The sequence below is a fragment of the Lonchura striata genome, chromosome 33, assembly GCF_050655825.1.
Source record: "Lonchura striata isolate lonStrDom1 chromosome 33, ASM5065582v1, whole genome shotgun sequence".
Lineage (NCBI taxonomy): Eukaryota > Metazoa > Chordata > Aves > Passeriformes > Estrildidae > Lonchura > Lonchura striata.
In genome coordinates, this window is record NC_140735.1 from 2,442,929 (window position 1) to 2,465,641 (window position 22,713).

General features: G+C 48.9%; 1 protein-coding gene across 1 annotated transcript; it reads left to right on the plus strand.

The window, feature by feature from the left end:
- The first annotated feature begins 20,058 nt into the window (after nucleotides 1-20,058).
- On the plus strand, nucleotides 20,059-21,752 carry LOC146764432 (uncharacterized). Its single transcript, XM_085564491.1, has one exon. The coding sequence runs from the start codon at nucleotides 20,760-20,762 to the stop codon at nucleotides 21,750-21,752; it is 993 nt and encodes a 330-aa protein (XP_085420617.1). The 5' UTR covers nucleotides 20,059-20,759.
- Nucleotides 21,753-22,713: the final 961 nt, after the last annotated feature.

Sequence of the window (22,713 nt, forward strand, 5' to 3'; positions counted from 1 at the left end):
TCTCTCCTGTCAACTTGGTTGCTACAAGCTACAGGGTAGGCCATCTTCTTGACAGCAGAGATATTCTTCAGGGGCGGGATTATTTCCTCTCTCCCACTTTGACCTCCGGGAGTTCCAATTTTTCTCATTTAATTGTGGGGTGTCGCACCTCAGTCCCTTGACCAGCCTGCGACACTTGACCTGGACTATGTCCGTAAGAAATGGACTTGAAAGCTCGTTGGAGTGGTAGCAATGGAATTCAGGATTTATTCCCTTCACAAAAATTTCCCACCACTCGGGAGATTCTTTAGTCAATTCCCGAGTGGCGACCTTATAATTCAATATTTCAGAGGTCAACTTGCGTTGTTCTAGCCAGCAGCGCTGACACACACTTTTTGGAGCCCTCCCCTTTCTATAGTGAGCCCACCACAGCCCTTTACAAATTTTACAAGAAAAGCAAGCAAAAGGGAAACAATCACAATCTAACCAGCTACATTTTATTCTAATATCTTCATGCTCGGCATGACCCTCCCCTTCCCAAGGTCTCTGCTCCCTTTCGAGTCAGATGGGCCGATAATAGGGCTGCTGAGCTAAGTTTTCTAAATGCTTACAGTATCCTGGGGGTTTTGTTTCTCCTATCAGTTGTGTTTGCAATCCCCAGTCATTCCCGACCCAAATGTCCCTGGAACTGGCAGTGTCCATTAAGATTACTTGAGGGTTCTCTTTACTGTTGGCTTCAAATCTCCCGGCTTCCCATCAATCTTCCAGCTCGTCTCTCTGGAAGTTGCATGAAATCGAGTCAGGTCCACTGGCCCCTTTATTCTGCTAGCATGGGTCCATCCCTTTTCTGCCGTACGAACTGCGGAATCAGTGGTGATTAAAACCAGATACGGTCTGTCCCACCTTGGGGTGATTGAATCTTCCTTCCAGCTTCGGATGAGAACCCAGTCGCCGGGTTGTACCTGGTGTAATACAAGATCTAGTGGTGGTCTTTGGGCCCACATCCCCTTTTCCCATAACTGTTTCTTGTATTTCATTAAAACAGTTAAATATTTGTTAATACTTTGGTCAGTGATATTAGGATTAGATTGAACTTTCTCTAGGGAGTAGGGCATCCCATATAACATTTCAAATGGGGAAAGCCCTATGTCTGATCGTGGTTGAGTCCGAATATTTAATAATGCTAGTGGCAGACATTTTATCCAAGATAACTTAGTTTCTAGTACCAATTTAGTGAGTTGTTTCTTAATTTCTCCATTCATTCTTTCCACCCTCCCGGAACTCTGGGGGTGCCAGGGAGTATGTTGTTCCCATTTTATGCCCAGGGCTTCTGCCAGCAGCTGTGTTATTTTTGAAGTGAAGTGGGGGCCTTTATCGGAGTCTATTGTTTCTGGGACTCCATACCTGGGTATTATTTCTTCTAGCAGGGCCTTTGTCACCGTTCGGGCTGTCTCCCTAGCGGTGGGGATTGCTTCCACATAATGTGTTAGATGATCTATTATAACTAAAAGATATTTTATCCTCCCCACTTTGGGAAGCTCTGTAAAGTCTACCTGTAAATTTGTAAAAGGCCTCTTTGCCACGGGTCTCCCTCCCAAGGGTGGCTTCCTTAAATTCTTCCTATTTACACGTAAACAGGTTGGGCAACCCTTAGTAATACTTTTTGTTAGATCATGGAGACCCACAGTCATGTAATGGGTGGCAAAGTGGTCTACCAGCCCTTGAGCGCCCCAGTGTGTTTTCTGGTGTAATTTATTAAGCATTTGCTGGGCTACGGCCTTAGGCAGAACCTCCCTCCCATCTGTTAACAGCCACTTCCCCGATTCTTCTTTTATCCCCAATTTTGCAAGTTTCTCCCGCTCTTCTACAGTAAATACAAATTTATCCTGGGTGGTTAACCCAGGATTCTCTGAGGTATCTGTAGGATCCCTCCTGGCTCTCTCGCTCAAGGTCAGTGCCTCGATAATTGCAGCCTTCTTCGCTTCATGGTCTGCCGCGTTGTTACCCCTACTCCGGTAATCCATTCCCCGCTGATGCCCTTTTAAATGAACTACAGCTATCTTTGCAGGGCCTCTCAAGGCCTTCAGGAGGGCTACTATTAATCTCTGATGCACCACGTTCTTTCCTTGTGAATTCACAAGGCCCCTTTCCTCCCATAATTTTCCAAATGTATGTACTACCCCATACCCATATTTAGAGTCTGTATAAATGGTTCCCTCTTTTCCCTTTAATAATTCCAAGGCTCTTAGGATGGCGTATATTTCACAGGCTTGGGCTGACCATGTTTTGTCTAGGGCTCCGGACTCAATTACTTCTAGGTCAGGTCCCCCTACTATGGCATACCCTGATTTTCTTTGGCCCTCTACTATTCTGGATGATCCATCTACAAACAGCTTTTCTCCAGTCTCTAACTCCTCTTCTTCCAAGTCAGGTCTAATTTTAGTTTGCTCCTCTATAGTGATCACACAGTCGTGAGTCAGTGGGTCAGTCTCTGGCTCTCTGAAGAGGAAGGAGGCTGGATTTTGTAATGAGGTGGTTTCTAAAGTGAAATTAGGGGTTTCTAATAGAATCCCCTCATACTTTAGGAGCCTGGCATCAGATATCCATTTGTCTGCTTTTTGCTGCATCACACTCCGTATGTTATGTGGAGTTAACACCTTCAGAGTGGCATTAAAGGTGATTTTCCCTGTTTCTTCTACTAACTCTGCACAGCCTGCAATTATTTGTAAACAGCCCGGCCATGTCCTACTTACAGGGTCTAGAATTTTAGATAGATATGCAATAGGTTTCTTTTTCCCCGCCCAGTCCTGGGTAAGTACTCCATAAGTTACCCCATCTGTAATATTGACAAATAAAAAGAAGGGCCTCTTTAAATCTGGGAGGCTTAGGACTGGAGCATGGACCAGAGTTTCTTTTAATTCTTGGAATTTAGATTTTTCCTCTTCTGTCCACTTAAGGTGCCCATCTTGGGTAAGTTTTTGATACAGAAATCTTGCCTTCCCGCTATAGTTTTCGATCCACTGCCTACAATACCCTGTAAGTCCTAATATCTGACGAATTTGTCGTTTATTTTGCGGTAAAGGCAGGGATAGGATTGCTTGTACTCTATCTGGATCAATTTTCTTTTCTCCCTTTTTCAAATAATGTCCCAGGTATCTAACTTCCTCTTCTACAAATTGTAGTTTTGCTTTAGAAACTTTTAATCCTTTCAGTCCCAGGAAATTTAATAGTTTGATACTTTCTTTCCGGACTTTGTTTTCTTCTTTACCTGCTATTAACAAATCATCCACATACTGAACTAGCTTTACCTCTGGGTCTGTTTTATAATCTTGCAAAATTTGTTCTAGGGCTTGCCCGAATAAATTGGGAGATTCCGTAAATCCTTGAGGTAATATAGCCCACCTGAGTTGCTGTCGCCTCCCCGTGTCAGGGTCTTCCCATTCAAAGGCAAAATAATCTCGACTGGATTCGTCCAGAGGGCAGGCTCAAAAGGCATCTTTCAGGTCTATGACACTATACCACTCGTTTTCAGGTCCTAATTTACTCAAAAGGGTATAGGGGTTTGCCACTACTGGGAACCGAGCCACAGTTCGCTTATTAATTTCCCTAAGGTCATGCACCAGCCGATAGGATCTGTCTGCCTTTTTAACTGGGAGTATGGGGGTGTTAAAAGGGGACATACATGGTTCCAATAATCCTTTATTTAGTAATCTTTCAATTTCGGCTTTCAATCCTTTCCTTCCCTCTAGTGAAATAGGGTACTGTTTTATTCTCACCGGGACCTCAGGGTTTCTGATCTTTACCGTGAATGGAGTCATATTCTATTTGCCCACGGTTCCCGGATTGTACCATACTTCAGGATTTATTTTCTCTTCATCTTCCATTCGAAGAGGGCAAAGCCTGATTTTCAATTCCTTTTCTACCACTTCGATTTGAATTCCCAGTTCAACAATTAAATCTCTCCCCAATAGGTTGTAATCTGTTTCAGGGACTAATAAGAAGTCACCCACCCCCATTTTAGTTTCTGATTCTACCATTACCTCTTTAATAATTTGTACTTCAAATGGTTCCCCTTTTGCCCCTACTACCATAGCTGTCTGTTTTGACAGGGTACAGCCTTGGGGCAGGAATTGAATGGTAGATCTTTCCGCCCCTGTATTGACCAAGAATTCTATTTCCTGGCTTTGGGGACCCACCTTTAATTTTATCAAGGGCTCTTTTTGATGTCTCCGGGTCCCCATAAAGTAGAGCCCCTGACCCCCCTAGTCGGCCTTGAATTCTTTCTCATCTCTAAGCCGCACTCTGCACTCTCTCTTGAAATGTCCCTTTTTGCCACAATAATAACAAGTCTTTTCTTCCGTTCCCCCCCCCCTTTCTTTATTACCCGCTTTGTCTCGAGTAAACTTCTTCTGTCCTGTCTCTATGCTCCTACTTTCCCTTACCGCAGCAACCATCATTTTAACTTGCCTCTTCTGACTCTCTTCCTCTCTCCGGACGTACACTTTCTGTGCCTCCCGCAGCAGCTCTGCCAAATCCCTATCCTGCCAATCCTCCATCTTTTGTATCTTCTTTCTAATATCGTCCCAAGACTTGGATACAAAATGCACTTTTAATATTGCCTGCCCCATTGGATCATTCGGTCTTAATCCTGAATATAATTGGAAGTTCTTTCGCAGCCTCTCCAGCCACTCAGTGGGTGTTTCATCTTTCCTCTGTCTGTCATTGAATGCCTTATTGATATTTTGACCCCTGGGGACCGATTCCCGAATACCATCAATTAATATGGTTCGGAAGTCCCGCATATTGGCCCTATGATCCTGGTCTTGGTTATTCCAATTAGGATTTTGAAGAGGCCACTTAGTGTCAGCTGGGTGTTGAGCATGTGCCGGCTTGGCATCCCAGACCCGCATCCCAGCTGCCCTAATCATGTTCTTTTCTTCAACCGTAAATAGGATATTCAGTATGGACTGCAGTTCTTCCTAAGTGTATATATTGGGGCCCAAAAATTGATCCACTCTTTCTGCCACACCTAAAGGATCCTCTAATAGGCTTCCCATCTCCTTCTTGAAATCTCTCACATCTCCCGAGCTCAAGGGAACAGAAATGAACTCTATTCCTGGTTGTGGCCCCCCCATGGGCATTTCCCTCAAGGGAAACAGTTTGCCTTTTGCCCTGCTCCGGGTGACTGGGCCAGTCTGTTCAGAATCTGAGTCAGACTCATCATCCAATGAGGGGAGGGGGGGTGCTCGTGGTACAGGAGGAACATAAGGAGGTGGGGCTACTATCAGTTCCTCTGGTCGTCCCTTTCTTTTCCCCTTAGGTTTTTCGGAAAGTTTGAATACAAGCACCTCTGGTCGACTCACCCAGATCTTAGCATAGTCACTCTCCTCTGGGTTAGGGGGTTGTTTAGTGCTCACCCAGATGTTTAGAGCTTGTCTAACCCATTCCTCTGAGGACCCGAATATGGGCCAGAATGCATTTTTGGAAACTTCCTTCCCTCCCCACACTTCTATACAGTAATGTATCATTTTTGCTTTATCCTTTCCCCTCGTTCCTGGGAAGTGTTCCCAATTGGTCAACATGAATCCCAGGGGACTGTCCTTAGGAACGGAAGGGAGTTTTACCCCCACTGGGGAGGGGGATTTACTCTTCCCCTGCCCCATTCCTCCGGAGTGCCTTCTAACACACACAAATAATCAAAGAATCACAGTCACTTCCCCTGGTTCGTGGCCCAGGCCCTCGCGGGCTCTGGGAACCGCACTACTGAGGGTCCGCGTTCACTTGGGGCGTCCGGCTGCCGGCTCCCCTCTCATGCAACTCACACACTCGCCACACTCCGGGATCCCGACCCCGCCCGAACGTAACTCTTATACTTACGCTTCCTGCGTCGTCGTTCGGACTTTGTGCACAAAATTTAAGGGGTATCTTGGGCCCGCTTCCCTTTCTTTGCTTTCCTCTCACGGCTTTTGGGTTCGTCGGTCGGGATGAGGACAAGACCCCAGTCTGAGTCCACTCAAAAGAGCGGAGTTGTGGCGCCTCTCCCAGAGAGGGGTCCTCCAAATCCGCGATCCGAGTCACGGCACCAAATTGTTATGATTGAGCACAAGAGGCCATCTGATCCGATTAACAGAATTTATTTAATTCATTTAAGAGAGTATATGAGAGCAAAGCAAAAAAGCAGCGCTGCGGCGACAGAGGGGAGCAACCGCTCCGCCAAACTGCCGCCCTGTGATCCCCCTAGCTCACTGTTTTTATCTCCTTCTTTAGTTCACTCGTTTCTTCTGCGCAATCCCATTCTGTTGCTAGGTGGTCGTTTTCTGCCTCCTGGTGGTCGTGGGATGAAGGCTGGTTGTCTTCCTCACAGGTGTCCTTTGATCTGGGGATTCTCACAGTCTCAAGTATACGTGTTATCTTAGAAATGCATGTTATCAGTTAAGCACTGCAAAGCCTACTGACTACTACCGCTGTAAAAGGTTAGGAATGCGTATTATCAGCAATTCACAGCCTGTTGCCTATTACCGCTGTAAAAACAAACTTCTTTGAAACAAATTACTATCTGCAGCTGCATCGAACAAAAAGGTCACCCTTCTCTTACACACATGTGGCTCCCAGCTCCTGGGGCTCCAGTGTGGGCATGACACAAACCCCAGGAGAAGGCAGAGTCCATACCAGGGGCTGACCTTCTGCTCCTTGGTTTTAAGCCCCTGGGCCTTCGTGGGCCTCCCCCCAGCTGGGACTTCTGATATCTCAGGTGTTCAGAGCTGGGTGAGTGCTATCCCATCTGTGTGACTGATTGACAGCTCAGACCAAGGTGTCTGGGGACATTGATCTCATCCAGCCTCTGACAGCGACCACGGTGACACTGGGGAACCTCATGGAGCCTCATGGAGCCATGGGTCAGTTGTGACAAGGCAGGTCCAAGGACACCGTGGTGACACTGGGGAACCTCATCGAGCCATGGATCAGTTGTGACACTGTGGGGACCTCGTAGAATCAGAGGGGACCATTGGGAAGCTCCCATGGATCCAAGGGCCCAGGGTGACACTGTGGAGCCCAGAGTGTCATGGAGGAGCCATTTTAACACTGTGTGTCCCCATGGAAGCAAGGGAACATGGGACAGGCTGATGCCTTAAGTTTTAGCTTCCATATTTTCCCAATTCTGTCCTGTATCAGTCTGTAACTCTGAACTTCATGCAGAGTGTAGGCAAGTTCTTTTACAGTGTAGTCAGACAAAACAATCCTTTTCCTGCCCGAGAACCATAGACACTGCTGCAGCTTCGGGCGCAAAAATTGAAAACAGCAGCGAATTGAGGAGAGCAGACTGGGAGGGTGGGGCTGCATAACCTGAAGGTATAATTGGACAATTAACCCCAATATGGAAATGAACCAAATCTTAAAAAAGTGTGTAAACACGTGACCTGGCGTCCATCCTGGGTGTACCCTCAGCCAGGCCCTTGTACTGCCCAGGTGAATCCTTTGAAGGCCTTTTTAATAAATCCCCACTTTACTCCTGTAACACTGTCCAGCCTCTGCTCTAGGTGGCCTCTCAAGGCATCAAGGCCTGGCTGGCTGGGCCACCTGGGGGCCACCTGACAGGTCCAGCTGACCTTGGCATGTCCAGGGCTGCTGCTCATCTGCCCCTGGAGCACTGTGGCTCGGTGCTCTCCTTCCTGTGGAAAGAACTGTCCTTCTCTTCCAGGTGCCCATGGCCAAAATTTGGATTCCTCTTCTTAGTTTGCTTCTATGCAAAGATTGTTCCCAGATGAAACCTGCCAGGACAGACAGACCTGGCTGGCTTGGGCACCCAGGGGCCACCTCTCATCTTCCTGTGAAACACTGGGACCCTGTGCTTTTCTTTCTTATGGGAAAAAAGCACCTTTCACATCCAGGCACCCATGGCCAAAGTTGGGAATCCGCCTCCAGGATTCCCTATATCCAGGGATTTCTCCCAGGTGAAAGCTTCCAGGAGAGACAAGTCTGGCTGGCCTTGGTCTCCAAAGAGCTGATCCTTATCTGCCTTTGAAACACTGGGGCTTTGTGCTTTCCTTTCTGATGAAAAGAACTCTTCTTCCTGCCCAGGTGCCCATGGCCAGAACTGAGATTCCACCTTCAAAATTCTGAATATCCAAGGATTTCCCCCAGATGAAAGGTGCCAGGAGAGACAGGTCTGGCTGTCTTGGCCTATGGTGACCACCTCTCATCTCCTTCCAAAACACCTGGGCTCCACGCTTCTCTTTCCTATGAGAAAAACCATCCATCTCGACCAGATGCCCATGGCCAAAGTTTGGAATCCTCCTCCAGAATTCCCTAGGTCCAAGGATTTCTCAGTGACAAAAGCTGCCAGGACAAACAGGTCTGGCTGGCCCGGCCTCCCAGGAGCCTTCTCTCTCTGCTTCTGCCCCTGCAACAGTGGGGCTCGGTGCTTTCCTTCCTATGGAAAAGAACCATCCTTCTTAACAATGCAGAAATGGCTGAAACTGGGGTTCCACCTCCCAAATTCCCTATATCCAAGGGTTGCTTTCAGACAAAAAAATACCACATCAGAGAGGTCTGGCTGCCCTTGGCCTCTGATGGTCACCTTTCATCTGCCCCTGAAACACCGGTGTTCTGTGCTTGTCTTCCTATGGAAAAGAACCGTCCTTCACCTCCAGGCAGCCAGGTCTGAAACTGGGGGTCCACCTCTAAAATTCTCTATATCCAAGGACAAAATCTGCCAGCACCATCTGCTCTGGCTGCCTTTGGCCTCTGGTGGCTGTGGCTCATCTGCCCCTGCAGCACTGGGGCTGGGTTGTTCCCTTCCTGTGGAGACCATGGTGGCACGGTGAGGACCTGGAGGAACCATGGAGTCCATTGTGACACTCTGGGGCCATGGTGACACCGCGGGGCTCCATGGAACCCAGAGACCACCATGATTCTGTGGGGCCTTGTGGAACCATGGAGACCATTCCGACCCTTCAGGGCCTGGTGTCACCAAGGGGGCATTGTGACACCTCAGGGCTTTCTGGAAACAAGGGACCAGGCTCCATGGAATGAGGGGAACAGGGAACAGGTCTGGCAGGCTTGGCCTCCCAGGGGCCACCTGACAGGTCTGGCTGATCTTGGAATGTCAAGGGCTGCTTCTCATCTGCCCATGAACCACTGGGGCTCTGTGCTTTCCTTGCTATGGAAAAGAACTGTCCCTCTTTTCAGACACCCATGGACAAAATTGGTATTTCCCCTAAAAAATTTCCTGTATGCAAGGGTATCTGCCAGAAAAAAACCTTCCAGCTCTGGCTGGCCTTGGCCTCTGATGGTCACATCTCAGTTGCCTCAGAAGCACTGGGGCTCTGTGCCTTCCTTCCTGCAGAAAAGAACTGACCCTCTTGTCCAGGGGCCATGGCAGGAACTGGAATGTGGCCGCCAAAATTCCATCTATCCTAGGATTGCTCCCAGACAAAAGCTGCCAGGACAGACAGTTCTGCCTGGCCTTGGCCTCTGGTGATATGAGCAGAAGGTTTTCCTTTGCAAACGCCTTGGACAGGGCCCAGAGATCTCCCGAGCTGGGTTTTGCAGGCCTCAAGAACATAACCCATGTATGGAGGCTAATGTGCCTGGGCTCAGCTGTGAAGAGACTGAGGACAGATCAGGAGTGGCCTGGCAGGGCTTGAAAGGTGGATTCCAAAATGGTGGAGCTTTTCTCCATAGTGGGAATCAGGTAGGGAGAGAAATTATGCCACAAATGCAGCTGGGGAAATCCAGACTGGACACAGGAGGAGAAAGGAATTTCCCTCCCAGGGCAGGGCTGTGGTGCAGCACATCCCCAGCAGGAGCCTGGAGCAGCCCAAGGCTTTGTGTGGCCAGGCAGGGGCAGCAGGAGGCAGAGCTGCCAGCAAAGGAAGGGCCAGCGAGGTGGGGCAGCCGGGGGTGACGACAGCCTGCAGGGACAGAGGCGCAGGGCAGGGACACCGTGGGACAGCCTGGGCTGCAGAGGGCACAGGGATGTGCAGCAGCTGCAAGGCCCTGACAGAGCCAACCTGTGCAGCCCTTTGGCCATGGCTGCTGGCCCTGGGCCTGAGGCCACGAGGGGACAAGTGACCCTTGCAGCCCTGGGGCCTCAGTGCCTCCTTGTCCCTGCTCAGCAGCCTGGCAGGGGCCGCCCCATGGTCCTGCCCTTGGCACTGCACATCCCCACATGCCAGTGCCCAACCCGGGAAGAGCCCTGAGCAATGAGGGAGGGACAAGATCTGCCTTGCCAGGGGCTGGGGCTCAGGCCTGGGCCCTTTGCATTCCTGAAACATATCCAGGTTTGCTCAGCACCAGAGACACCTTTCCCTTGCTTGTCTCCAGCTGTCATCAGTGCCTCCAGTGTTCTGCTCTGACTGGAACCTGGGGACACTTTCTCAGTCCTGTCCCTCAGTGGGACCCATGTGTGAGAACCCCGGGTTTGGTTTGGGGTCTCGTGTGGTGGTAAAGCTTCTCCTCCAACCCGTGTTCCCAAAGAAAAACTCCGCACCCTCTTCTTGCTCGGTCTCAAGACGATTTATTGCTAGTTATCTAACAGATTAGGTTCTCGGGCTGCGGCCCTTTGGTCAGCGGCCCAGGCAGAGAGGCACACACTCCTGACACCCTGACTGTCTGGTGTCTTCTTCTTCTCTCTCTCCGCTCAGGGCTGCTGCTATTTTTATAAGATATATTATATATATCATGTTTACAATTATTCCCCAATACCTATTACCTACGTTACCAAGTGTTTTTCTATTCTAAACCAATCTGTGAGTGCCAACATCACCAAGAACATGGAGGTAAGGAAGAAGAAAGAAGAAGGATGGGTTCAGCCCACTTTCCTCCATCTTAGAACTTCTGACCCCCCATGTACAAAGTAAAAACCCCCCTGTACATGCACTAAAACACCCCTGTACACTACCAAAAAATTTTTCCCTCTACTTTGTGACTGCATTTACTATGCTATCTAGCATTTTGTGACTGCTTGTTCCACCTTCAAAGTTGGTAATTCATTCCATGGTTCAAACTCGAAATCACAGCTAAATCCAGCTGCCTGCCGGGTCCAGACTGCGTCTGACCACGGCCTGGAACCTCTAAAAATGTCTGAGAGACATTTTGAGTTCCCACATCTCCCCTCCCTGTTTGAACCAAAAACACCTGCTTTGCCACTTTGTTCAAGGCCCTTCGAATACACATGAAAATGCATGGCATGACAAGCAGAAGAACTACAAGCCCTATAAGAATGTAAGATATTATTTTCAAAATTTCTTTCCACACTGGTGAGAGATCAAAAAGGTTAAAGAAATCATCCCACCAGGACCCTGTTACTTTTTTCAACTTGGTGATACTACTTTCTATTTGTTTTATATTTTCATGAATGGATTTTGAATGATCGGACAAATTCATGCAGCACATCCCCTCAAATTCTTCACATCCGTGCCCATGTGACAGCAGCAAATAATCAATTGCCGCCCTGTTTTGAAGCACTGCCTGTCTTGCACTGCTGATGTCTGTTAACATGTCACTCAGTGCAGACGAAATGCCACGACTGTGTTTGCTCAACCAGCAAGCTATGTGGTCCAATTGTGTCAAGGCCACCCCCGATGCTGTTTGGGGCGAGAAAATTGCAACTGCAATTCTCTGAGCCTTGTCCCAGGTATAAACATCATCATCACAATTCGGACTATATTGATCAAGGGATCTTTTTTCTCCTGCGTGTCTGTTCCTTTAAAGTTTTCAAATCAGGCGTTATCAATGAGAGCTCCCCAATGCTGCATGGACCGCCCTTGATTTTTGCAGGGATAGCAGGCCAAACTCTGTCCCCGCAAATCAAAAACACTCCCTTCGGTAAAGTGACTGGGTGTTGAAGGGATGCTTTGCTTGTCACCTTGGTGTAATTGCACCAGGATGATGCATTTTTATAAAAAGACTGATTCGAAGTGACATCTATTGTATGATTATCTGTCTTTGCCACTCCCACTGGATTAAATTTGATACAGTATTTCATTTTTGTTGACCCAAAAATGTCTAACTCTGGGGGTTCCAGGTGAGCCACAGGAAGGTATTGTGTCCAAACATGCCACCCTTCCATAGGATCTGAAAAGGTTTTCAAAACCTTTGGAGGGATATTTTTTGGAATTGGCCACTCCTTCACTGGCACACCTACCAAACATGTTGAAAATGGTTTCCCTGGCTTTGAATGAGTCAGACAAATACTGTCCAGACCCGCTGCCTTTGCCAAAGTTTCCCACACATTTTCCCTCAGTTGTTTCATGGGAAAGTCTGTCTCATTGTCCAAAGCAACAGACAAGAGAATGAGACACATGAACACTGCCTGTCTAAACTCCATGTCCATGTCCCCAACCTCTGTGAAAAACCCTGCAATGCAGCAATGTTCAAATGACACTTAATTTCCCTGAAAAAACCCCAAGTCTCTGAATAATCAATCGTTGTCCGACGAGACGTCTGCAGCGTCCTTGTCTGCCTCCATCTGCGTGCTCTCTTCTTTGCTCCTCGGGTCTGTGTCCACCTGTGTCTGCACCCGAAAAGGTTTCACGTGCCTCGCCGACACCCACTTCGGTCCTCGCTCTGTGGAAACACAAGCGAAACCCTTGCCCCAAGTTATTAATGTAAATGGACCTTCAATTTGTCCTGATTCTGGATTTCTGATCAAAACCAAAGGATTTTCCCTTAACTTTGCTTGTGTACTGTTTGTAAAATGCCTGACAATTGGTGGTGTGGGCTCTGAGAAAGAACCATTTAAAAAATTCAATACATACAGAGCTTTGTTCAGCCGCATATAAGGTGTTGAGCCTGCCTCTCCCCTTTTCTGTTTATCCAAAAGGGATTTCAGGGTGTGATGTGTTCTTTCAATGATTGCTTGACCTGAGGGAGAATAAGGAATACCAAAAATGTGCTTCACTCCCCATTTTTTCAGAAATTTGTCAAGCACCTTGCCTGTATAAGTTGGACCATTATCTGTTTTTATTTCTTGTGGCATCCCGAGTGATGCAAATGCTTGCAAAAAGTGTCTGCAGGCATGTTCTGCGGTTTCCCCTGTATGTAATGATGCAAAAATCGCCCCTGAAAATGTGTCAGCTGAGACATGGATATTTTTGAGCCTCCCAAAAGATGGGTATTTTGTGACATCAGCATGCCAGAGCTGAAGACTCTGCAATCCCCTTGGATTGACAGCTCCTGTAGACGCAGGAGGCTGCACAAACTGACAGTCTGGACAAGCATTGATGATCTCCCTCGCCTGACTTTTGGAGAGGCAAAAGGATTCCATCAATGCCTGTGCATTCTGATGGAAAAAAGCATGGCTCAATTTTGCCTGCTCAAAAATATCCGGCAATGTCTGAGATATGGTCATTGTAAGTCTGTCTGCTTGAGCATTTCCCTCTGCTAAGAACTCTGGGAGTGATGAGTGTGCCCTGATATGTGTAACAAAATATTCATGTTCTCTATTTTCCAGAATTGTCCTCATGCATGACAAATATGAATATAAAATTTCATTGTCAGTGTGTGTTTCAAAAGTGATCCCTCTAACCGTTTGACCACATTTGCAACATATGCTGAATCTCTGACCAGATTGAGAGGTTCCTGAAACAATTGAAAAACCCTGGCCACTGCTGCCAATTCCACAATTTGTGGTGAACCCTGTACTATTTTTATGTCTGATTCCCACTCCCCTGTTTTTGAATTTTGCCATGTAACTACTGATTTGTGAGTTTTTCCCGAACCATCAGTGAATACTGTCACCCCATCCACTGGTTCCTGGCTTATTTTTGGCTTTTCCCTGAAACTTACTTTTGCATTCAGCATCCTGTGAGCTGGAAAATGAACTGTACAAATTCCCGGATAACCTAACAAAGCAATTGTAAAATCCTGTGATTTCTGCATCGCCCATTCAAAATACACTTTTTTCAAAGGAACATGAATAACTGAGAAATCTCTGCCTGACATTGTCAGCAACCTGGTTCTCGCCTTAATAATAATCTGTGCTACCATTTCTAGATCTGTGAGAATTGTTTTTTGAGGGCCTGTAAGCTAAGAAAACCCATTCTGTCAACAAAAGAGGGTCCATTTGAGACAAATCCCATTGAAAAATCAACCCATATAACTGTGCTGTTTCCCCCAACACTGCTAAATGAAAAGGCAATGATTCTACAAAGCGCTGTGCTTGTCTCTGCTGAATAATGTCTGTGATCTTTTCAAGGTCTCTTTTTGCTTCAGGCGTCAGAGTTCTGGGAGATTTGATGTTATTGTCCCCTCTCAAAAGGTCGAGCAACGACGAGATGTCATCATTGGTGATTCCCAGGATCGGTCTCATCCAGTTATCTCCCCCAAAAGCTGTTGCAAGTCCTGGAGATTGGTGACCTTTGTGTTGACTTTCAGTTTCTGTGGCCTTATTGTTTGTTTTGTGATCTTCCATCCCAGGTATTTCCAAGGTGCAATTTCCTCTATTTTTGGTGTACTAATTTCCAGTCCTGATTTTTGCACCTGCACAATCACACAGTCACGAACCTCTTGCACCTCCTGTTTTGTTGGTGCTGCAATGAGAAAATCATCCATATAATGGATAATTTTTGGTTTTGGATGTTTTTCTCGTGCTGGATGCAAAGCTTGGCCCACGTACCATTGGCAAATACTTGGAGAATTTTTGAGTCCCTGAGGAAGAACCGTCCAGTGGTATCTCTGCAAAGGTTCTTCTCTGTTGATGCTTGGGACAGAAAATGCAAAGCGTGAAGCATCATCTGGATGAAGTGGAATGCTGAAAAAACAGTCCTTGAGATCAATGATCACAAGCGACCAGTCCCTCTGGATCATCGAGAGAGATGGAAGCCCAAGCTGCAGTGGCCCCATGTCCTGATGACCTCGTTGATTTTCCTGAGATCATAAAGCAGTCTCCAAGACCCTGAAGTTTTCTTGTGAATGACAAACACTGGGGAATTCCATGGGTTGTCTGTTGGTTTGATGTGTCCCTTCTGCAGCTGTTCCTGGACCAACTTTTTCAATGCACTCAATCTTTTCCGCTCCAGGGGCCACTGATCCACCCAAACAGGATCATTTGTTTTCCAGGTCAGTTTCAAAGTGCCACAGTGACCCCTGTTAAAAATCCAATTCTAATTTCAGTCCCCATTGTGCCAAAAGGTCCCTTCCCCATACTGTGATGGGCTTTTGCATGATGAAAGGACTTTTTTTCCTGGGCCTGTGACAACAATTGCGTTCTCACTCTGCATGCACAGGGAACTCCCCCCTATGCCTGTGAGAGAACCCAAAGGTGCAACCAAGTCCCATTCCCAAGGCCAAAAAATGTATGAAATAACTGTAACATCCGCTCCTGTGTCAAGCATCCCTGTAATAGCAATTGTCTTCTCGTTACAAGTCAACTGACAAGTAACAATGGGCCGATCCCGGCTCAAATGTTTCACCCAAGATGCATGCACTTCTGCTTGATCACCAGGAAAAGAATCCCGTTTGTTGAACACCGGCATGGCTTGCCTTTCTGGATGAGATGGCAAAGCCATAGCTTGAGCAATCGGTGTGTTTTGTGGAATTGTCAGAGGTGGTCACAAGGCTTTTGCCGTGACCATCAACTCCTCATTATGGTTTGCTGAAATCAAAGATGGATAAACAACAAGTCCAAGAATGCTGCTTCTGTCCATGGCCATTATTAAAAAATCCTGCCTTTTCCAAGAAGTCCCTGTGACACCTGTAGGTATCACTGCATGGCTATTGTCCAAAAGACATGTCAATTTGGAGGTTGCCAAGACGCATTGGAATCCACGTGGTACCAAGTCTGGGTCGCTGGGGATTTTGGAGATTGCTCTGCTGAGGGGTTCTGTTTGTTGCTCCCCGAGGATTGTTCCTGTTGGTTCTGTGTCACTGCCAGGATTTGTGTCTGAGTGCGCTGGCGTTGATTCGCGCTCTTTTTCCCGTTTCCCGGAATCGGAAGAAGTTTCCCATCCACATCTGTCTGTGAGTGACACTCACTTGCGAGATGTTTCCCTCTCCTGCATCAAGGGCAAAGGTCTGGTGGCTTGTTGGGCTTTGCAAGTTGTGGACAGTTCCTTTTAATATGTCCTTGTGCCCCACACCCAAAGCACCGTCTCTCTGCATTAGAGTTGCCCTTTGTATAATTTGCAAGAACTTCCCTAACACGTTTTTCAATTTGATCCCCCAAGTGTTTCTCCATGATGGAAGCAACATGTTGTGGTGTCCCCACCTTGCTGCACGCCTCGATCATGTCTGCCAAGGTGGCCTGGTGCGGCATCATGCTGATGATCCGTCTGCACTCTGGATTGGCATTGGAGAACGTGAGGCTTTTGATCAGGTGTGGTTTCGCTCCCTCCTCGCTCACCTGCCGCTCCACTGCCTGAGAAAGACAATCCATGAATGAAGAAAACGGCTCCAAAGGACCCTGTTTGATCTCGGTGTAGATGGTGTCCTGGACCCCCGCTGGAGCAATTTGAAGAATTGCCCTCCGTGCTGCCTCTTTGATGTCGCTGAGCACGTGACACAGGAGCCTCACTGACTGTTGAGTTGGATTGTCCTCAGGAGGATCACCAGCAAGCTGCACCATGGTGAGGTTCGCATTCGGTCCGCCCTGGTATCTGGCTCTCAGCTCCTCCAGGGATCTCCTCCACACCTTCTGCCACACAAGAGCTTGGGTGTCTGTAAGAACTGATGTTGCAAGATATTTAGGATCATATGGTGTTAAATCATACATGCCAAAAATGCTTTTTAACATCTGCTTGAAATATGGTGATGACAACCCATTGTCCTGAATGGCCTTAGATAAATCTTTGATTGCTCCACGATCCACACGTTCCCATCTCGGGTTTTGGCCCTAAGCGTCATAGTTCACCGGCATCATTATATTTCCTGAGCCCTGCAATAAACCTTTCTCCTTCTCCAACTCTGCTCGAATGTCCTGCCAGTCCACTTTTGCGCTCTGCAAAGCTGTAAATTCAGTGGGTACTTGCCTGTAGAGTGGAGTCATCTGCTGTGGCTGCAGTTCTGGTGTAGCAGCACTCACCGATACCAACGGCGTCTGCAGCATCTGCGAAGATGAAGGCTGGGAGTCTCTGGAGAAAAGTGAAGCATCTGCTGTGGAGGAGAACACATGACTGCCCTGCATTATTTGGAAAATTTTTGGAAGATGAACCAACAGTTCTGGCTGTGACTCCAAGGCTGTGCTTAAATATCGTAAAAGAAATTCAACAACCCCCTTTGATATTAAAATTGACTCTCCCTGCCCTGAAAGTTTGGCAGACCTTGATTTTGGAATTGTCCAAGCTGGGACACCCTCCGAAGCGGTGATGCGTATCGTTTCCTCCCGTTGCTGCACCTCAGCAGAAGTGTCCTGAGTCCCGCACTGTTCTGGTGTCAGTGGAGGTTCCTGCTGCCGTGCAGATGTGACTTTTTTCACCCTGGAGTTTTTCTTACAAGAGACTGGAAAAAAGTCCTGCAATGTCACAGTCCCACCACTGGGTGGCGCAGTGCCTTGACCGGACAAGTTCTGTGCCGCCTGTTGCAATGTTGTGGTTCCGCCGCTAGATGGTGCTGCCGCCTGACCAGCTGAGGTGGGAACCGCACTCTGCTCTTCAATCTGCACTTCGATAAACATTTGAGCATTTCTTCTGACAATTGATTTACATTTGCAAATCCCGCACTAATTCCCGATAAACCTTTGAGCATTTCTCCTAATAACCGATTCACGTTTGCAATCCTTGCAGTTGGTGAAACTGACTCTTGTTGTAATAACTGTTCAAATTTCGTCATGTCTGAAGCTGACAGGGATTAGCCGTGGGCTTGGGCTGCCTGTTGCCATGGAAACGATGATGGAACCGTGCCCTGAGGAATGTTTACATCCTGGCCACGCCCCATCCCTGCCTGCGCCATCATGGGGGTGTGGATGCCCCTGCTCTGACCCTGGCTATGCTTTGGCCTCGCTCCGCCCCGCACCGCCTCCGAATCAGAGCCACTGCCATCCCCCCCAAGGCTGATGTAAACGCTCTCCTGTTCCCACTCCGTCCCTGATGTGTCCGTCTCGCTTTGCCCATCTCCTAACTCCATGCCAGCACTCACAGCCTGCACACACCGGCTCCGCCCCCTGTGTGCCTGTCCCGCGTGTTCGAAATGTGAGAAATCCCCTCCACCCGTGGCTGTCGGGTTTTGCTCGACCTTCACACACGTGCCCGCCGCCTGAGCTGCAGCGAGGAACGCCTCCCGCTGTCCCTCTGCCGCTTCCTCAGCAGCCCTGGCTGCTGTGGTCATGGAGCCAAGTAATCGCGCCCTTTGGGCGGCCGCTTCTGCGGCTTCACGGATTATCAACCCTGAACGGGTCCCCGGGCGCTCCGAGCGTACCACTGCCGCACTCGCACCCCCCGCTTTCACCACGATCCGTCCCACCCCCGCCGCTCTCCCCGGCCTCGCTTTCTGCACGGGCTGTTTTGAACTCCCAGCCTGCGCAGATGTGGAGGCGCTTTCCTCTCCCTCCTCCCCCTGCTCTGCACTCACATTCGCATCCTCCCCCACCGGAGCTGCTGCCGCCGCTGCCGCCCCCACCGTGGGTTTGGACTTGGGCAATGCCTTCCTCCCACCGAGGGTCGCGGCTGTGCCTGGCTCGCCCGCCTCTGTCTGGGGAATTTCTGCATCGGAGGAGCTTAGGGACTCTTGGGAAACTGAGGAACAGTGAGAGCCTGGGGACACGGGACACGATGGGGTATCATCTCCTTGATTTTCCACAGGAAGAAATCCTGCCTGTCCTGTGTCTGTGTTGAGAGGGGCTGTCCCAAGCTGCTGGCCGGACTGTCCCCCCCCCGTTTGTCACCAGGAGCCGTAGCTGCCTGGCTTGAGCTGCCGCGTTGTGAGAGTGACTCTAAAACTGTTCTTGCTGAAGATAAAAGTTTTGCTGCAAGCTTATTATTTCTTATAGCCTGATAATATAATTGCTTATTAATTTCCTGCCAAAAATTTGGCTCAAACAATAAATCTGGATTTGAGTGTGGGAAGTTACACCTCACCCACAATAATAAATCTTTCAGCTCCTTTTGAGCAATCTCCACCAGATGGGCAGAGATGATGCCCTGGAAGGCAGATACTATTTCTTTTTCCTCTTGGGAGAATTCCCCCCCCATGTTCTTAATTTTGAACGTTCTCACCAAAAGCTGTGTTGGCTCGAGGTCAGTCCGGAGATGGCACTGATCACCGTCCAGCAGGTCACAGGTGAGAGATCCCAGGCACACTTCTGGGTCGTCTCCTCCCTGGAAAGTCCCTGAGACGAGTTGTTTCAGTGAAGGTCAGGTTCTTATCTCGAGGTGTCCGCTCCCTCTCTTCTTGGAATACGCGGCGAGTGTGTGTGCTCTGCTCTTCTTTTTTTTTTTCTTTTTCTTCTACGCTGATGAAGGTGTGAGGTTACTTGATGTTTCTTTTTGTTCTTCTTGCTGATGCCCGCACAGGGACGCCAGATGTGAGAACCCCGGGTTTGGTTTGGGGTCTCGTGTGGTAGTAAAGCTTCTCCTCCAACCCGTGCGTCCAAAGAAAAACTCCGCACCCTCTTCTTGTTCAGTCTCAAGATGATTTATTGCTAGTTATCTAACAGATTAGGTTCTCTGTTTGCGGCCCTTTGGTCAGCGGCCCAGGCAGAGATGCACACACTCCTGACACCCTGACTGTCTGGTGTCTTCTTCTCTCTACCAGCCCAGAGCTGCTGCTATCTTTTATGAGATATATTGCGTATAACATATTTACAGTTATTCCCCAATACCTACTACATATATTACCAAGTCCTATTCTACTCTAAACCAATCTGTGAGTGCAAACATCACCAAGAACATGGAGGTAAGGAAGAAGAAGGAGGAAGAACAGGATCAGCCCACTTTCCTCCATTGTGGGAACTCAAAATGTCTCTCAGGCATTTTTAGAGGTTCCAGGCCTTGGTCAGAAGCATTCTAGACCCTGGCAGACAACTGAAAAACAACTGTGATTTTGAGTTTGAGCCATGGAATGAATTGCCAACTTTGGAGGTGGAACAAGCAATCACAAAAGGTTAGATAGCATAGTAAAAGAACTACTTTTACTATACTATCTAACCTTACTATACTATCTAACCTATACTATCTAACCTACTACAAAGTAGAGGGGAAATTTTTTTAGTATTGTACAGGGGGGTTTTAACACATGTACAGGGGGGTTTTCACTTTGTACATGGGGGTCAGAAGTTCTAAGATGGAGGAAAGTGGGCTGATCCTGTTCTTCCTCCTTCTTTTTCCTTACCTTCATGTTCTTGGTGATGTTGGCACTCACAGATTGGTTTAGAGTAGAAAAACACTTGGCAACGTAGGTAGTAGGTATTGGGGAATAATTGTAAACATGTTATACGTAATATATCTTATAAAAGAGAGCAGCAGCCCTGGGCGGAGAGGGAGACGAAGAAGACAGCAGATAGAGAGGATGTCAGTGTGTGTGTGTGCCTCTACCCAGGCCGCTGATCAAATAGCCGCAGTCCAAGAAGATAATCTGTTAGATAACTAGCAATAAACTGCCTTGAGACCGAACAGCTAAGCCTGCGGAGTTTTTCTTTGGAAGCATGGGTTGGAGGAGGAATTTCACCACCACATGAGGCCCCAAAGCAAGGCTGGGGTTCTCACACTCCATCTTAGAACTTCTGACCCCCATGCCGGTGCCCTCCTGCTGGGGATGCACTGGGGGGATCTCCTTGCCCTTCCCTGTGGCACAGAGGCAAATCCCACCTACTCCTTGTCCTTCCTCCCCCAGATCAGGAGCTAAGGATGGAGACCAGGAAGGACAAATCCCTGCACCAGAACCTCATGGAAGAGGCCGTTTTGAGCAACTCCACAGCGCAGGAATCCAACAGGGAGGAAAAGCCCTGGAGATCTCACAGGAGGAGGGGCTGCAAGCCCAGCCCAGGATGCTCTGAGGAGGAAAGACCCACTCTGGGCCAGGAAGGTGGGCAGAGCTTCAGCCAGAGCTCGGAGCTGGTGGTCCCTGAGCAGCCTTCTGATGGGGAGAAGCCCTACAAGTGCTTGGAGTGTGGGAAGAGCTTCAGGCGGAGCAACAATCTGAAACAACACCTGATGATCCACACTCGGGAATGGCCCTACGAGTGTGGGGAGTGTGGGAAGGGCTTCACCTGCAACTCCCACCTTGTCAGCCACTTACACATCCACACTGGGGAGAGGCCCTACAAGTGTGGGGAGTGTGGGAAGGGATTCAGCTCCAACTCTCACCTTGTCAGCCACCAACACATCCACACCGGGGAATGGCCCTACGAGTGTGGGGAATGTGGGAAGGGCTTCAGATGGAGCTCCGACCTCATCATCCACCAACGCATCCACACTGGGGAGAGGCCCTACAAGTGTCCTGAGTGTCAGAAGAGGTTTCACACCGGCTCTGGTCTCCTCAGACACCAGCGGATTCACACGGATGAGAGGCCTTTCCGCTGCCCTGACTGCAGGAAGGGCTTCAAGCACAACTCCACCCTCGTCACACACCAGCGCATCCACACCGGGGAGAGGCCCTACATGTGCCCCACCTGTGGGAAGGGGTTTAACAGCAGCTCAGATCTCCTCCGGCATGAGCGGATTCACTTCGAGGAGAGGCATTTCCTCTGCCCCGACTGCGGCAAGGGCTTCAAGCAAAAGTCCAATCTTGTCAGCCACCAACACATCCACACTGGGGAGAGGCCCTACTTGTGTCCCCAGTGTGGGAAGAGCTTCACCTGGAGCTCTGACTTGACCAAACACCAACAGAGCCACCAGTAAGGGAAATCCTGAAAGTTTCCCAGCTGCAGGAAGAGCTTTGCGCACTGCTCCAGCTTCATCCCCCATTGGAAGACCATGTTGGGAAGAGCCCTGGTGATCCATGTTCCCTGTGATCCATGCTGGGAAGACACCTGTCCCTTTTCCTGCCCCTACCAATGGCCTGATATTGGATTGAAGGACATGAGGGTCTGGCCATGGCCCTGTCACTACATTCACTCCTGCCTCAGGTCATCGCCAGGGGCAGGAAAGGGACTCTCTCTCTCTTTCCCTGAGGAGACGGGTGTCCTTTCCATGCAGGAGGAAACATGTGGCCAGGAAGATATAATTGATGGTGATGTAGTTTTCCCTGTAAATAGTTTTTCTTATCCCTTCTTTTGTCAATATTTTTTCTGTTTCTGTTTGTTCCTTATTTTGTTGCTGTTCCCAGTAAATTGTTCTTATCCCAGCTAGGGATCTTTCCCTCTTTTCCTTCAACGGAAGATGGGAGGGCAATGAGTGCCAGCGGGGTTTTAGCAGGAGTAGGAATTTGAGGAATCCCATTTCTGAACCCTGGCCTGTGGAAACTGAGCATCCCAGCTGGTGCCAGCCCTGGTGGCCATAGCAGCAGCCTTGGGAGCGGGTCCCTGGCTGGGGCTGAGGGAACCTCTTCACTCTGGTGCCCAGAGACAGGAGTGGAGGGAGCGGCTGCAGCTGAGTCAGGGCAGGCTTAGGTTGGATCTCAGGAAAAGGTTTTTGCCCAGAGGCTGCTGGGGCACTGCCCAGGCTTCCCAGGGAAGGGTCACAGCTCCAGGTCTCTCTGAGCTCCAGCAGCGTTTGGACAGCACTGCCAGGCCCAGGCTGGCAGTGTTGGGGTGTCCTGTGCAGGGCCAGCAGTTGGACTCGAGGATCCTGATGGGTCCCTCCCAGCTCAGCCAATTCTGTGGTTCTGGGATCCCATGACCCTGGGGATGGGAGTGCCAAT